The 16,052-nt window shown below is 41.4% G+C and overlaps 1 protein-coding gene across 4 annotated transcripts in view; it reads left to right on the top strand.

Annotated features, from left to right (window-relative positions):
* STRBP (spermatid perinuclear RNA binding protein) overlaps positions 1-16,052 on the top strand; it is a 151,956-nt gene that overhangs the window by 128,432 nt on the left and 7,472 nt on the right. For 2 of the 4 annotated variants that reach the window (XM_027556219.1, XM_027556220.1), the window contains exons 16-18: positions 1,791-1,914; positions 6,075-6,119; positions 8,684-9,649. In XM_027556219.1, the coding sequence (XP_027412020.1) occupies positions 1,791-1,914; positions 6,075-6,119; positions 8,684-8,760 (246 nt within the window). In that variant the 3' untranslated portion in view covers positions 8,761-9,649. Of the gene's footprint in view, positions 1-1,790; positions 1,915-6,074; positions 6,120-8,683; positions 9,650-12,031; positions 15,218-16,052 lie in introns of those variants that run through there. The other 2 variants (XR_003513489.1, XM_027556221.1) reach the window with 2 other exon arrangements.

The raw sequence follows: 16,052 nt of genomic DNA, 5'->3' as shown, positions 1-16,052 counted from the left end.
TGTTTAAAAAAAAAGTCTGCATGAAGTTCACTCATTTTTAGAAATTTTCCATACTAGAAGATATAAAACTCATGTGTTCAATGTGCTTGACAGCCAAGAAGCAGTCTATTTTGGATTTGTGGGTTGGATTTTTTTTTTCAGCCAGAAGGGAAGATGGCTGTTCTCTGTTCATGATACGTTTGACCTTGAAGCTGTCTTCTATTCAGTCATACTAGCGATAGAGGCTATCCTAGGAGGAAAAAAGGTGGGGATTTTTCAGTGAGAGATAAACGTGTGTATGCACTGACTGTTTAAACTGTGTGTAGTGCTGCTGACTTGCTCTGCAACGCTTTTGAGGCTCTGAACCTCCTTCCCTGAAGCTTGGTTATAGCAGGGAATGTTACTAGTTTCTTAATTTCCCGAGCTTGAGTTTTTGTTGCATTATTATATTAAAAACTAAACAATATTTAATTTAAATCTAGATGTTTTCTTATTTCTTAAAATTTCAATTTCCGAAAGAAATGTTTTTGCATTCCTGTATACTGTTACTCCTTGTCTACTTTTCAGTTTTATGTCTGTTTTCTCAGTTGCTCTTTCTACTCTGCAGTAAGGAAAACAAAGTAGATGTCATAATCCCCATTTTACAATTAGAGGGGAGACTGCCATAGAGATTCTGCGACTTTACCAGAGTCCTGTGGCATTTTAGAGCAAGAAGGGATTTTAGAGATGATACACACACACACACACACACTCCCACCACGCAGCCCCCACCCTTGCTGCCACACACACACACACACACTCACACACTCCCACCCCGCAGCCCCCATCCCTGCTGCCACACACACACACACACACACACACACACACACACACACACACACACACTCACACTCACACACACACTCACACACTCCCACCCCGCAGCCCCCACCTCTGCTGCCACACACACACACACACTCACACTCACACACTCCCACCCCGCAGCCCCCACCCCTGCTGCCACACACACACCCACACCCACACCCACACCCACACCCACACCCACACCCACACCCACCCCGCAGCCCCCATCCCTGCTGCTAGAGGAATCTTCTTCCTGAGGTCTCAGCTACTTAGAGCAGGGACTGGCATTCACATCTTTGGTCTTCCTGTCTTAATCTTCCCCACCTCTTTCTGTTTAAACCTGACTCAGGTTCATAGCTAATTGTAGGAGGTTTGCTGTATTTTTTGGTTTGTTGGAAGAGAATTTAGTGGATTTTGAACCTAGATATCAGGTGTCTGTAATTACTTTTAATTAGGCCTAAAATAACTTTGGATGTAATCTGACTGCTGAAATGTGTGTGTAGAAAATGAACTGTTTCTGGATAACCTTCAAGTGATAAGAACACTTTATCTGCATACTTCTGTGTGTGTGTTAGTCGCTCAGTCGTGTCCAACTCTGCAGCCCCATGGACTACAGCTCTCCGTGAGCCTCTGTCCATGGGATTCTTCAGGCAAGAATACTGGAGTGGATTGCCATTTCCTTCTCCAGGGGAGCTTCCTGATCCAGGGATCAAACCTCAGTTTCCTGCAGGCAGATTCTTTACTATTTGAGTCACCAGGGAAGCCCAGCATACTACTATATGTCAGCATATTTTCTGGACTAACTCTAATATGTCATTTTTATTTTACAGATGATAAACTGAAGTCATCAAAGGCATAGATGACTTGTGTCATGTACAGGCTTAAGTTTCTTGTAGAGGTTATATACATTACAGAGTTGATGAGATGATCTTATTTCTCTCAGTAATGAAATGTGTTATTTTTAACAGGCAAAGGGTGTTGTGAATACAGCTGTGTCCGCAGCAGTCCAAGCTGTTCGGGGCAGAGGAAGAGGAACTCTAACAAGGGGGGCTTTTGTTGGGGCCACAGCTGCTCCCGGCTACATAGCTCCAGGTATAGTACAACCTGAGAGATGTCTGCCTCCTTTTTCTGGGCCACAGTTTCCAAGAATAGCTTCTCCTTTATTTTCCAGGGTTACACAGGGTTTCTGGAAACATAATACAGGTATAGGATGCATGTGCACTGAAATTTAAAAGAAGAGAGTCTATAGAATGTTATTAGGTTTTCTCCTGGAATTTGCTGAATGACTAGAGGCCTTTTGGAGGGAGGTGACAGATGAAGAATATTGCACTTGGTGGAGGGGTCATATTTTGACAATGAGAAAGCTCAGAGATATTCCACACACTGGGGAGTTTGGATACTGAGCAGGGTGTATTCATTAGGGACACAGATGACAGGTTGGGTATCACAGGTGAGAAGAACGATTGGTAAGAGGCTGCTCAGTTGGGGTGAAGCCTGACGGTGTTAGCATTTCTTTAACTCAGTGTCTGGTGAATCATCAAGGGCTGTAGAATTACATAAAAAAGAAAGGGGGAGCTTTCTTATTCAGTGCTCAGTATTCAGTAGATACTTACATATAAATGATTTCAGTTACTTGATTTTAGTCTTTACAGTGTTTCCTCAAGTAGAAATTATTTCTGTTTTTTTCCAGATGAGGAAAAACTAAAGTTTAGGGAGGTGAGGCAGTGAGCTCAGTGTGAGACATCTTGTGAACAGCAGAGCAGAGATCTGAATGTAAGAGTTTCTAGTTCCAAAGTTTGTATTATTTCCATTTCACAACATGGCTTGAGGAAGATGGGGAAAGAAGCCTTCTTTCTGTCTTCTGTTCCAATCTTTATATCATTTTAGCAGTAGCTATACGGCTGTCTTGTTGAAGTTAAGTTAAATTCCTGTAATCGTGCAAGCATGGAACTTTGAACTTGACAAGTAAACCTCTTGTAGTTGTTGATCAGATAAATTGTCGTAAAGATTGGGTCTTGTCATTATTTTTTGTGTAACTGTGTGACACTCATAAAAAGTTCACTTAGATTGTGGGTTATTTCCCCCCTGCCCCAAGAAAGAATTAGGATAGGCTTTTTGGGAAGTTTTGTGGATAATGTGGCTTTGGAGTTAAGCTTCTAGAAGTTGATCCTCTAGGGGCTTAGCTCAAAAATGTGTCATATAAAGAATGTCCTCTCTTATTCAAATATTGTGTGCCTGCTCTGACACAGAGCACGATGGCATTTTGTTCTCCTGGAGTGTTTGGCATAAAGATGAGATATACTAATGGAATGCTCACGACTGACCAAGCTGCTGTGATAAAGGAGAAAGGCACAGTGCTGTGAGGGAACGTGACAGGGAAACCTGGTCTAGTCTGTTGGGGACTCAAAGGTTTTCCTGAAGACGTGACACTTGAACTGAGCTTTGAAGAATGAGTAGGAGTTAGAGTAGATTCAGATGGAAGAGCACTGCCTGCAGAGGGACCAGCATGTCAGCACCCTGTGGTGCTGGTGGGAGGGAACTTAACTCATTTGAAGAACTGGGATGAGACCAGTCTGTAGTGTGGAGAGCCCAGGGAGTGGGTAGGGTGGATTTGAGCTGAAGCTGGATGTTTAGTCCCAGTCCTGGAGGTCTTGGTTTGGGTTTTGGTCTTAGAACCTAAGTGCGGTGGGAAGTCGTGAAGGGTTCTAAGAGAAGGGATGAGATCAGACTTTATTTGTAAAAATCACTCTCTGTTGTATGAAGATGACTTGTAGGGGCAGAAGTTGGCATGCCAAGACACAGTAGAAGGTTTTTGTAAACTCAGAGCCCAGATAGGAGGCAGTGGAGGCACCTCCTGTGAGTGTAGGGAAGTAGAAGGGTGGCAGGAAGTGAGCAGATGGAACAACTTAAGAGGCAATTGATTGGTTTATTGTGGAGAATGAAACAGAGTGAGATTTCAAGTGTCCCTGCAGGATCTTCAGCTGCAGGAGGTGGGTTGGAGGTGGTGCCATTGAAAGAGACAGACGCTGAAAGACCCGTGGCAGTGGGACCAGGGGAGGAAGGAGGGTGGTTACAGTTTGATACAGTTTGTGTGTCCAAAATTAAGACCTTTTTCTGTACATCTCACTATTTTATGGAAATTAAAATTTTTTTTTTGCCTTGTTTAACGTCTTGTTAAAGGAAGCGGCTTTCATTAAACAGTAGTAGGCAGCTTGAGGTGAACTGTCTTGCCTTTGGTGATGTGCTTGTCCGGGTGTGTCCAGCTGCTGGGTCATGGAATGTTCTCCTCACTCAGGTGGCCAGCCACCATCTGCTAGTAGCAGTGATTGTGAGGGAATCCGAGTAGCTTCTCTCTTACATCATTGCCCTGAGCTCTGCAAAGGCCTGTCTCCTGAAGGCTTTCAAAAGGAAGTTCTTTTATAGCCTAGAGAACATTCAGAAGAGGTCAGATTAGATTATGAATAGGTTATATGCCTTTTGCAGAGCGTATTCCTTGCAGCAGGGACTGTAGTATTTTTACATATGTTTTTAAATGCATTCCTCTGCGGTCGGTTTCTGCAGAAGACTGAGGCTCTGAGAGGGTAAATATTAAATAGTGCGTGCAATTCAAAGTCACCTTGCTTAGTGGGACGGGAAGTCAGGATTAGAAGCTCGTGGCCTGTACTGGAGCACAACTGCTGGCCAGCTCAGCAGTTATAGTTTCTCTCTTTAAGGAGATTTTAGTCAAGCCTTTGAAACTATATAACCTTTGCCAACCAACTGCCTTTTCCTGGAATAAATCTGGTATACAGCATTCTTTTTTAAGCATTAACTTCTTTTTTGGCTTCTGATACTTTTCCTACTGTTCATTTCCTACTGCTTATTTCAGCTGTCTTTTGTCCTCTTGAAATATGTGATGTAGTGAGCACTAAAGACTCAGTTGTACAGCCCCTAGGTTTATGACTTAAGTGTAGACTAAAAAGTGAAAAATTTTATCTCTTATGAAAATGTTTCAATTAGTCCCCAAAAGCAGTTTACTTTTTTTTTCAACGTATGCTTGAATATTTTGTCTCAAATGAGAGATTTGGAACTGAGCATTCAAAGATGACTTAAGATTTAGCATCTGCCCCAGGGAATGCTAGGGGTCACTTGGGATGGGAACAGACACTTTAGAAAGCACCATGAAATACAATATAAGCGATGATATGGGGTGGACCGAGTGAACCGCAAGCCTAGGGGACTTCACAGAGGAGGTGATTCCCAAAGGATGAGTTGGAGTTGATCATTTTAGCAGCAGAAATGATTGTAGGAAAAGGGGCTGTGAGGTTAAAAGGCTGGATTTGTTTTTGGTACAAGGTGAAGGGCCCATGTAGATTTTGTGCCTTTATTCTGTTTTTCCTAGAGATTTACCCAAGTGTTTTAATATTTATATGTTTTAAAGTCATTTTACTGAAAGGTTAAAGATTGTTTCTGTTAACATACTGTTTCTAACCCCTATACAACTATAAAGTAGCTTGGAGGGTTTCCCATCTTATAGATGAAGGTGGCAGCTCAAAGTTAGATATCTGAGGACATAGAAGAAACTAGTGGTAGAACTAACTGGTTCAAAACGTGTTCTTTGTACTAGTTTATGTTGACAGTATGAGCCTTTTCATAGGCACCAGATGCTAATGTCAATTTTAGCAACATTTATTGAGAGACCCCGTGCTGGGGCCCAGAATTAGGATATAAGCAAGGCATGGAGCTCGGCCTCAAGCCTGCAGCCTGATGTGTGTGCCTCTTTACTGGCATTTGAGGCTGTAGTCTGCTCTTGTTACTGCTTTCTGAAAAAAGACTTGGAAATTTCTATTATCCAACTTTGAGAAATTGGTAATTTGAGTGGTTCTGAGTATTGTTTTGTTGAACAAATTATGTTTAGTGAGTGGTTACTACATGCCATTCTGCTAGGTTCCGGTGATACAAAGATGTATAAGACTTGAGTCTCTGCCATTCTAGTGGGGAATGCAGGTAGAGTTGATAATTAGTGTAATGTGGTAAGTGTAGTGAGAAGTAAGTGTACCCAGTGTCTGGTAGGCCATAATAAAAAGCTTCCAATCTGCGTAGGCATGGAGGGATTGGTGGACTAGGGCCATCCTGGGAAGGGTTCTTGTTCAGCCACACCTGGAAGAAGGCCTCAGGCAGGGCCCAAGGTGTCGGGCGGCGTTCCTTGTGAATCGGGCCAGCGCTGACTGCCCTTTGTCCTGACTGATCTGCTCTCTCCTTCTTTGCACCAGGCTATGGAACACCCTATGGTTACAGCACAGCTGCCCCTGCCTATGGTATGTACACTGTCTTACTGATTTCTCCTTTTAGCCTCTCTGCACAGCAATCCAAAGCACAGTTTGTATCTAGGGTTTCTTTAAATGAATTGGAGGATCTCAGACCTACTCATTCTAGTGACCCAACTTAAATTCCCTTTGAAAATGCCACAACCTTGTGGTTCTTGGTTTGGTTGGAGTTGCTCTTCTCTCTGCTTTGCCTGATTGAAGGACTGCTTGTTCTAATTGCCTGTTTCTGACCATATTGAAATTAAATATTCTAAGTAGTTCTTCTTACAGCCAACTTACACTCCATTCAAAGGCTACTGAAGGGCCATACCCAGTTCCTAGCTTGGCTGCCTGCCAGTAACAGAGGCACATTTAAGTTTCTGGTTAGAAACTGTATGAACTGCAGGTGATTTGAGTTAGGGATAGGAAATACTCACTTCACATTGGTAGTGTTATGCTTTGTTGTGAATTTTGCTGTGGAGGTGAAGGGAACAGGTCCCAGAGAGTGATGCAGGGTTATCCACAGCAGTGTTACCGAAGTTCTTACTGCAGAAAGTCTGTGTAGTACATGTGAGAAAATCATAGGAATCTCTCTTCTCCCTTCAAAAATAAAAATAAAGGCAAATGCAGAAATGAACCTCAGTGGCCCTTTGGATAACTTTTGAATGAGGTTTATGTGGCAATGGAGGCAGTAGGTTTGGAGTCAGTGATATGCTCTCTTAGACATCTTTCCTGTCTTGGGTGCTACATGGCATAGAATCAGCCATCTGCAGAATGTTTGTCACTTAGAGCAAAAAGAGCGCCAGTGTGTGTGTGCTCATGTGAGTGTGTGAGAGCGTGCGTGTGGAGCAACACGAGTGCGTGTGCCCCAGTGCGACCCTAGGCTGGGCGTGCGTGCACACGGAAGAGAAGGACCTTGCCTGTGCTGCTACTTGTGGTGGTGGTCCTTCACACGAGCCTCAGGCCTTTCCTTGTGCTTTTTCTCTTCATGCATCAGCTTTCCCATTTTTGTTTGGATGGAAATTATGGGTCTTTAAGACACTGCTAAATTGAAGCTTCATTTGATTTCATAACTATAGAAATAAGTAGAAAGTGAACAATTTGAGCACTTGCCCCATTAAGATAGATCTTTTACAACCTGGAAAGATGTAGGGAAGCTGGAAGACTGACATTTGGGGTAGGTTTTCTCTAAGGTTGAGAACAGAGTCTGGAGTTTCAGCCTTACCTGCATGTCTCCATTGGCATACTCAGCTGTGGCCAGGGGCTCCCCGTATTCTGTTTATTCTTAGATACGAGGAGGGGGTTAGGAACTGGGGGCTCATTTAGGAATATGCTGTCTTTTAGAATTTATTTTAAATTCAAACTCTCTAGCTTCTTTTGATTTGGCCATTTGCTTTTACCATTCAGCCAACTTCTGCATATCTCGACCACCTCTCCTTCCTGTGAATTAGGTCTGGTCAGTTTATCCAAATACATTTTGACTCACTGGACTCATTGTGATATGTCTTGTGTGAAAGCCAAAGCATCTGCCTTCTAGGGCAGGTCCTTAAGTTGGTGCCTTTCTTTTAGACATAGTAAGACCCATGTTCTTTAGGTTTGCAAGAGCTTTTTTTCTTTAAAACACTTACCTATCTAGGCTCTAAGGTACATTCATGTTTTTCCTCAGTCTTTTTAATTTCTCTCTTGTTCTTCCCTTTCCTCTAACATTAAACTTCCACCCTGCGGCCTCCGAGCCCGCTCTTCAGAAGGCTCCTCTCTTCCATGTGTCATATAACTGACTTCCAAAGCTGGTGAAATTTAATGCCCCCATTTTTCACATAAAAGATATGGTTTTTAAATGTTACTGTGATGCCAACCTACTAAAACGATGCTTTATTTTGGCTGTAAGGTAAACATGTCTCTGGCCTTCGTAAAGCTGTTGCATGTGGGGTGGTTTCCCTCTGATCATCTGGTGCTCTCAGATACCTGCTGTTGCTGCTTTGTGATTTCTCCATAGGTTAAACGTTAGAGCAGAAACAAGGAGCAGATTTCAAATCATGCTCGAGTATGCAGAAGTTTGTGAGGCCACAAGAACTCGTTAATTACAAAATTAAGAAAGTAATTAATCTTTCCAGATTTGCCATGCCAATATTGGCATTAGCCATTAAGATAAATACCTGGTCACAACTCCAGTTGGAACTGTCTTTCTGGGGAGCTGAGGCCTGCACAGAAAGCTGTGTTTGAATCTTGACAATCCCTGTTTCTCCTGTAATATGTGATGTGCCGAACTGAGAGTCACTTTAGAATATCAATGGCATTGCTTTTGAGCTTTGTAATTGATGGCAGCTCACTCAAATGAAATCCCTTTTTGGATATCATTCTTCCTGTGATGTAGCCATCTTAATTTTGAGTGGCAAATATTATCACACTATTAAGAGTAATTTCAAAGTTTGTGGGCCTCTTTCATAATGGTACATGTTGACTGACTAATCTGGAAAAGGTTAATGATAATCTCTGTAAGATTCTTTTTTTTAACCTGAAATTTTTATTGGATTATTAAACTTATTTGGAGTCCTCTCCGTTTCTTTTCTCTGTAGGTTTACCCAAGAGAATGGTTCTGTTACCCGTTATGAAATTCCCAACATATCCTGTTCCCCACTACTCATTCTTTTAGCAAATGACAGAAGCTAATTCCTATTCCAACAACAACCCAGTACATACAGAATGTTAGCGAAAAAGCCTTTTTATCCTGCTTTCTTTGAACACATACTTGATCAAAATTATTTGTAAAGAACATCTTTTCCTACTTTTTGATTTTAACAAATGCAAATTTAGTTCTCTAAAACTTGAAAACAAACAAAAAAGAAACTAGTTCTGTGAAACGGTACCTCATTTCCGGAAAATAACTTATACCAGCCCTTCTGTTCTAGGGAAATAAGTCTAGCAGTTCAAAGTTTAAGTTTTAAGAGGAATATCAGATTATGTAAAATTAAATTTGTGAAGGATGTATAGAGTCTCAAACACTGATCACAAATAAACTGCTTTGTTGTAACACAAGAGTACTGCCTGGTTCCTGACGCAGTCACTGATGCTTAGCTGATTGATCTGTATTTGCCCCAGGGCACTTTAATTCGGGCTGTAGTTATTTTTTTTAATACAATAGAGACTTTTCATTTAAACTTTAACTTTGTAAATATTGAAGTGTGTAATTAAAGCCAATAAAATATGGGTTTGAATATTGTTTTAGCTTATTATTTTTGATATGTTTTGGTATCAAATTATAAAGAATTGAAAACTAATAACTTAGCCCTAGAAACCCATTCATTTGTAAGTAAACTGATAAAACAAAGCAAAGACGATTGTTAGTTTGAGCCCGTCTATTTACTTTGTAAGCCCTTTGTACTCCTGCTGTACAAGGGCATCCCCCGATAAAGGTTTATTCTGTTATCTGACAATGGCTTATTAAAATGATGGCACTACCCAGAGATGGGGAAGGAGGAATGTGATTATTTTAGTTTCCGAATTTCCAAGTTTTAAAAAATAATAAATTAATCCATCAATGACCCTCTCGTTCTTGTGGCCTTCTTCACTCTGTAAGATACTGTGTTCACTCCCTGGCTTTTTTCATGTAGATAGAAGATTAGCAATTTTTCTGGAATTCATTGAAGGGTCTCTTATCCTCTTCAATTACATCAGAATCTAAAGCAGCAACAGGGTCCCCATAAAAACTTGCTCTTCGATTGTCCCAGTTCTTGTTGAGTGCTGCTGTGAAAAGTGACACGTTTCAGCCATGGGTCAGCATTTAGTTTTTAAGACACCTGATTAAGCTGGTGAAAAATGATCAGTCGGTAACACTGTGCTGTTCTATAAGGGTGCAGACCTAAGTCTTCCACTTGCATTCTCACCTCCTTTGGAAGCCTATGATGTTACTAGAAGGTAATGGTTTCATTAAGGTACTCACCCCCATGAAGGCAACATTGTGGTTCCGTGTTGATATCTACAAGTTGCTGTGTCTTAAAATTGTCCATTTTTAGTTTGAATTAGCTTTCCTCCTCTTTCTTCATTTCTGTCTTTTGGAGCTGAATAGTGCTCATCGCTGAGAGTGGGCTTCAAAATATGGCAAATTTATGTACCCAATTTCTCTGGGACCACTAAACAAGCATGAAACAGGCAGTTGAAAATAAATGTTAGTGTTACTTAATCACATATCTGATTTTTACACCACAGCTTGTCTGTTCCTTCAGCTCCTTGACCTTTTGTCTGTATCAGTGGTGGGTGATACTTTAATAAAACCTCATCACTTGCTGGAAGTAGCTGTGAACTTACCATTCTCATCCTGTGCATTAGTGGCTAGACCTACACAAGAGGGCCCATCTCAGCTGGGAGTTTTCATGTTTCATTGATTTGTTTTGCTGACCCATGGATGAAACAGAGCCATCACTGAGAAGAAAAAGCATGGCTGGTAGTGTCCAGTTTTTCTTAATTATTTACAACAGCCCTCTTTGTTTATGGAATACTATTAATTGGCAGCTGCAGCTGTATTGTTATTTGAAATTGATTGTCAAATTTGCATTCCAAGTTGGAATCTCTCTGGAGATTTCTCTTTAGAAAATTCTTTCAAAGTAGCTGACTTGTAACCCCTCTGTAACGGTGCAAAGGGAGCTGTGCTCTTTTCCACCATGATGGCAGTCATTTCAAATGGTTTCTACCAAGTCTTTTTTTTTTTTTTATTTTTAATTTGTTGTTTGTTGGAAGTTACTAACCATGTTTTGTAAACCTGCCCAGTTGCTGCAAACTTTGACATTTCTCTGCTTTACTTAAAATAATCGAGCTGTCAGTCCTTTGTTAGAAGTGGTAACCATGCAAGTTCAACTGTTTAAATTTTGTAATGGATTAAGTGTCCTCCCCCACCCCCACCCCCCTTTGCCCGTCCCACCCCTTCATTTTGTAATGAAAATTCCACTTACAGCTGAAAGAGCAGAGAAATACAAATGAAGCTTTTGGCTTCACCAAATTCTGTGACATTAACACCAAGTTTTGCTTCTCTGCTCTTTTCTCCACTGTAGGTGGTTTTTTCATTGACAGCCCCTATTGCCAGCCTCTGAGCGTCGCACCATTTATTATTCACTTGGGCCCTCAAGATTTCTTCTCTGACTTCTAGAACCATCAGGTTGTCTGGCTTGAAATGGCAATTTCTATGTCTTGATCTTAAGAGAAATGTGACCCCCTGAGGCTTTCCAGCTTTCAGACACAGCACTCTTGACACCTCCTTTTGGAAAGCAGTGACTGAGCATTTTAAAGAAGAGCAATACTTTATTCAAAGCCACGGTGTCTGTTTGAAAACTTTTCCTTTGGAAACCTAGCAATACCTGGATATACTTAACCCCTCCTAGCCTAGTCTTTGGTCAGGGAGTCTACAGACCAGTGTAGAACTTAGAATTAGTGTATGAGCTGTGCTATCTTCTGACAATTTTTAAACTTTTTTAGCACATAAAGTGAATAGTTGCATTCCTGACTGCGTCAGTTAGTGCTATTATAATTCCTCAGAGGTAGGGGTCCTCCTTGAAGCCATATTTCTCTGCATGGGGGCTGGCACCCAGTCAGGGAGGTAGCCTGCAGCCATGTTTCTTGAGGCTGCGGGTGCGCCCCGTATCTTGTGCAAGGTAATCGGTCCAATAGATTCCCGACATACCTCACGCTGACTAGACGCAGCGCACGGTGCGGGAATGCGCGGGCTCCTTGAGTCGTTTGTAGGCTCTCAAATTGTTAACCTGGGGAACAAACCACTGATAGATTTTGCTGGTATTAGCCTTTTCTTCTTTTTTACAATTTTGGTGAAATGTTTGAAAATCATGAATCAGTCAGTCACCGTTATTAATTGAAGAGCTGGGAATACCTCGTTAATGTATTTTTAAAACTGGTGTTGGACCCTCTGTGTATTTCAGGTTAATACTTTTAAGCAGTTTTCAGCACGTTTATCTCACTTTATTCTCGTTCTCCTCGGACCTTCGTAGCCATATCACTTGTATAAAATAGGCTGAGATATAGTGACTGTAAGCTGTGGTCTCAGTATACAAAGGTAAGCTCTTTTATTTTCTGATTAAAGAGAAAATTAAAAATCAATGAACACAACATGCATATATGACAATCATATATGATGTATTTGATCTCTTGGGTCTTCTGTCATCACATTACTTTAAAATTTTTTATGATCTAAATGTAAAATAGTTATTTTCAGCATTTTGTTTTTTAATAATACCCTTGTAATTTGTATTCAAGAGACATTTCACTAAGTGTGTGTATGTGTATAGAAATTATGATATAACATATATGCGAATTACACACACTTATCTGTTTAAACAAAAGAATTTGGTGGTGGGATGTGTTCACCTAAGATTTTAACGTCAGGGCACTCTTTCAGCCAAAGTGCTAGAATTTCGTAAGCAGCGAGATTGGGAGCAGTGCCGGCAGGACCCATTTATGTGTAGCTGCAACAGAAGCTGAGGCTCAAAGTGCCAATTTCTCAGAGAGTTCTCTGAGAAAGGAATATCTCTGATCTGTGTTGTATGCCCTAATACAACAGCAGCAAGAAGCCATAAAAAAAAAAGCAATAGAAAATGAAAAAACCAAAATATTAAGGTAACTATGGAAAAATATATAATTGACTGAGTTAAACTATTTCCAGAACCAAGTATGTTAAGACTCAGAGTGGTGAATACCTGGTGTGCAGAGACCAAATAGATGTAAGGAATTCCATCTTTTCCAGGTTAGATAGATGATTTATTTCCTACCTATTCACCATCATGGGGTTAATTTAAAAAATATGGTTAGGCCAAATATTTTGAAAAGGATTTGCTTCATTTAGTGTATTCCATAAATGCATTTCATTTGTATTAGATGTTCTGTGCTAAGGTTGTATTTGATATATACATATATATATATATAGATTAAAATGAAGCTTATGTTTTATATTTGTCTCTAAGTAGCAGTTTTCTTTTTCCTACTAACTTTGAAGGTTGCTGGGACAATTTTTTTCCCATACAGAATCTGTATGTATGTTGAATGTGGCTTTGGCATCTGTAAAAGTTTGTATGAGGCCTAGGTGACTAGTACCAAGAACATTCCAGTCCTGAACAAGCAACCGAGAGCCCCTACGTACCAGGTTCTTCTCTAGATTCTGGTGACACAGGCTCCACCCACTGGGGACCTTTTAGGTCAGAGGGTGTCTTTTTGATGGAGTTGGGCCTACTGTAAATCTCCTAGGTTGGGAGACAACACATTAGCAGTGTCAGGAGAAAATTAACTTAGTTAATAGTTCATTTATAAATTATTTAATAATATGGGCCCTCTGATATCATTGAAATGGACATCATTTGGAAACTGATTCATTTAAAATATTTCCCTGACAGTTTTGAGAGCCTGAAACGTACTCTGGTTTATGTTCATGCACCTCTATCCACATAAATGAGGAAATGAATAACAAATAGCCCAGTCCTTTTAAAGCAGTTTTTATAGTGTAGCAAAGAATAGTGGTTAATTTAAGCACTAATCATTTTTCAGTGACAAGTGAGGGGAATTTTACTCTTATTATCAGTCATTCATTATTATTTCCCTGTCTTGGGTTTCATTAATAACTGCAGTGGGAGGTAAATCTTTAGTAGTGAGAGAGAGGAGTGAACTAAGGAGATTTGCTCCCCTTTCCCCAAAAGTTAGATTTCTAGCAACCTAGAGTCCTCATCTGAGAACCAGCCGCCTGCTCTGTGAACGGCCTCCTGAAATGACTCCTGTTCAGCGTATGCCCTGCCTGCCTGGTGATGGTGCTGGGGTGGGGGTGGTCCCTCTGAGGTTGCCCAGAACAAGAAAGCTTCTGTTGTATTCAGACTTTTCTCTGTAACCATCTGAGGCCATGCCATTCAGTGACCAGAGACTTCTCAGTGTTACTAGGAGGCCAAGAAGGGAGATGGGTGGTGAGTAACCACCTGCAGAGCCAAGAAACTACCTACCGCTGCAGCGAGTTCACTTTTGATGTGTTCCTCTCTAGCAGCTATTTACAGAGCTAGTACTTCTTATGTAAGTTCCTTCCTTTCCTAATAGCATCTTCCAGAAAGTCTGTTTTAGTCAAGGATTGAAGTTGACTTAGTTGTAAGAATAGATATCCTTTTCCACATTATCATTTTAGGTAAGAGCTAACAGCTTCCATTGATGCTTGAAGCAGTGATCTTTGGAGATTTTTAAAAATAGCACTGTAATGCAAATTAGGTTATGTAAGCTTTACAGCACAGCTAGAAATAGAGAATAGAAACCATGTGGGACTCTGGGCCAGAGTATATTCCTCTCCCTCCAGCAAATTCCTGTAGGGTCTTGGAATTAAATGAGTTAATACACAGAGTGCTTTGAATGGTACCTGGTACATAGGAAGTGCTCAGTAAATGTTGACTGCTTTTACCGTGGTTGGCCAGGCTGTGCTGACAGGGAGTGGAGAAGCAGGTGCGTGGTCCGCTTGGATGGAACTGTGTGGGTTGCTTCGTGTACGCAGGTTTGGGGTGCTCCCTGGCTTTGGGAAAGGACTCCTAGCATCTTAGGGTCAGATAGACACAGAGCGAACACTTGGTGAGATGTGGTTTGGGAGGTGGCTGCAGGTCCACGCTGGATAAAGATGCTTGTGTTTTTGCGTGGTAGTCAGTCACTGGACAGTCTGCTGCCAGGAGTTTGTAATACTTGCTTTGGGATTTAGGTGAGCTTGGAACTTCAAAGGGGCTGAGCTTACAATGTCAGCCAGCTGATTCCAAGTTCCCTGTCTTTGCATTAGTAAGAAAAAAACTGTGTGACTACAGTTAGCCCCAGAATCTGACATTCAGAGCTCACCATTTATTTGGCAGGTAGAAACTAAGTTATCATAAAGCACAGAAAAGAAAAAGGAGACTGGGAGACAGGCTTAGAAGGCTGTCGATGCAGATGCTTCTCTAAACAGCATTCTGCGCTTCTCTCTCTACAGTTTCCTGCAACACTTTGGGGATTAAAAAACCCTGTGCTTATCACCACATAAGGCCTCCCTTCTACCTGTTACACATCTGTCTCTCTGTCTCTCTACCCATTTATCTATCTGGACACAGCTGGGAAGTTGCTTTTCAGCAAAAAAAAAAAAAAAAAAAAAATACATATCTATATATAGATATATATAGATATATATATCGGAGAAGGCAATGGCACCCCACTCCAGTACTCTTGCCTGGAAAATCCCATGGGCGGAGGAGCCTGGTGGGCTTCAGTCCATTGGGTCGTTAAGAGTCGGACACGACTGAGCAACTTCACTTTCAGTTTTCACTTTCATGCACTGGAGAAGGAAATGGCACCCCACTCCAGTACTCTTGCCTGGAGAATCCCAGGGATGGGGCAGCCTGGTGGGCTGCCATCTATGGGGTCGCACAGAGTCGGACACGACTGAAGCGACTTAGCAGCAGCAGCAGCAGATATATATAGATATAGATATAGATATAGATATAGATGGCTGGACTGAATAAAGGGTGAGCATCTTCGTGTCTCTGGTTCACATGTGTCCGCACTGAACCTCAGGAGCCTCTGGAGGTTGTGGCCGCACCTCTCTGCCTGTGGAGGTGAGCTGAGTGGGGAATGCAGACTGAGTTTGGTGATGTTCTGAGGTTAAAAAAACTGTGTAGACAGAACTGTTACTTCTAAAGGCAAGTAAGATAGATTTGCAGTCAGGAGGTTTTTCTTAAATTCAAGAAATATTTGTGTAAGTGATGCCTTGGCAGAAGTGACCCCACTCCACTGCTGTGGCTGTTGAGTGGGATCCTTGCCTCATTAATAAACTCTGTGGGAAGCCCTCGGGGTTTTGTTTGTTTTGTCTTGTCTTGACCAATCAGTAGGTAACACCTTAATTACTTCTAAGGCCCTTCTAAGGAGGGTCTTTCTTGGCAGAACTCTGCTGTCTCTGCTGGTGGGTAG

This window comes from Bos indicus x Bos taurus, chromosome 11, assembly GCF_003369695.1.
Source record: "Bos indicus x Bos taurus breed Angus x Brahman F1 hybrid chromosome 11, Bos_hybrid_MaternalHap_v2.0, whole genome shotgun sequence".
NCBI classification, from domain to species: Eukaryota; Metazoa; Chordata; class Mammalia; order Artiodactyla; family Bovidae; genus Bos; species Bos indicus x Bos taurus.
This window is presented reverse-complemented; position numbering and strand designations above follow the sequence as displayed.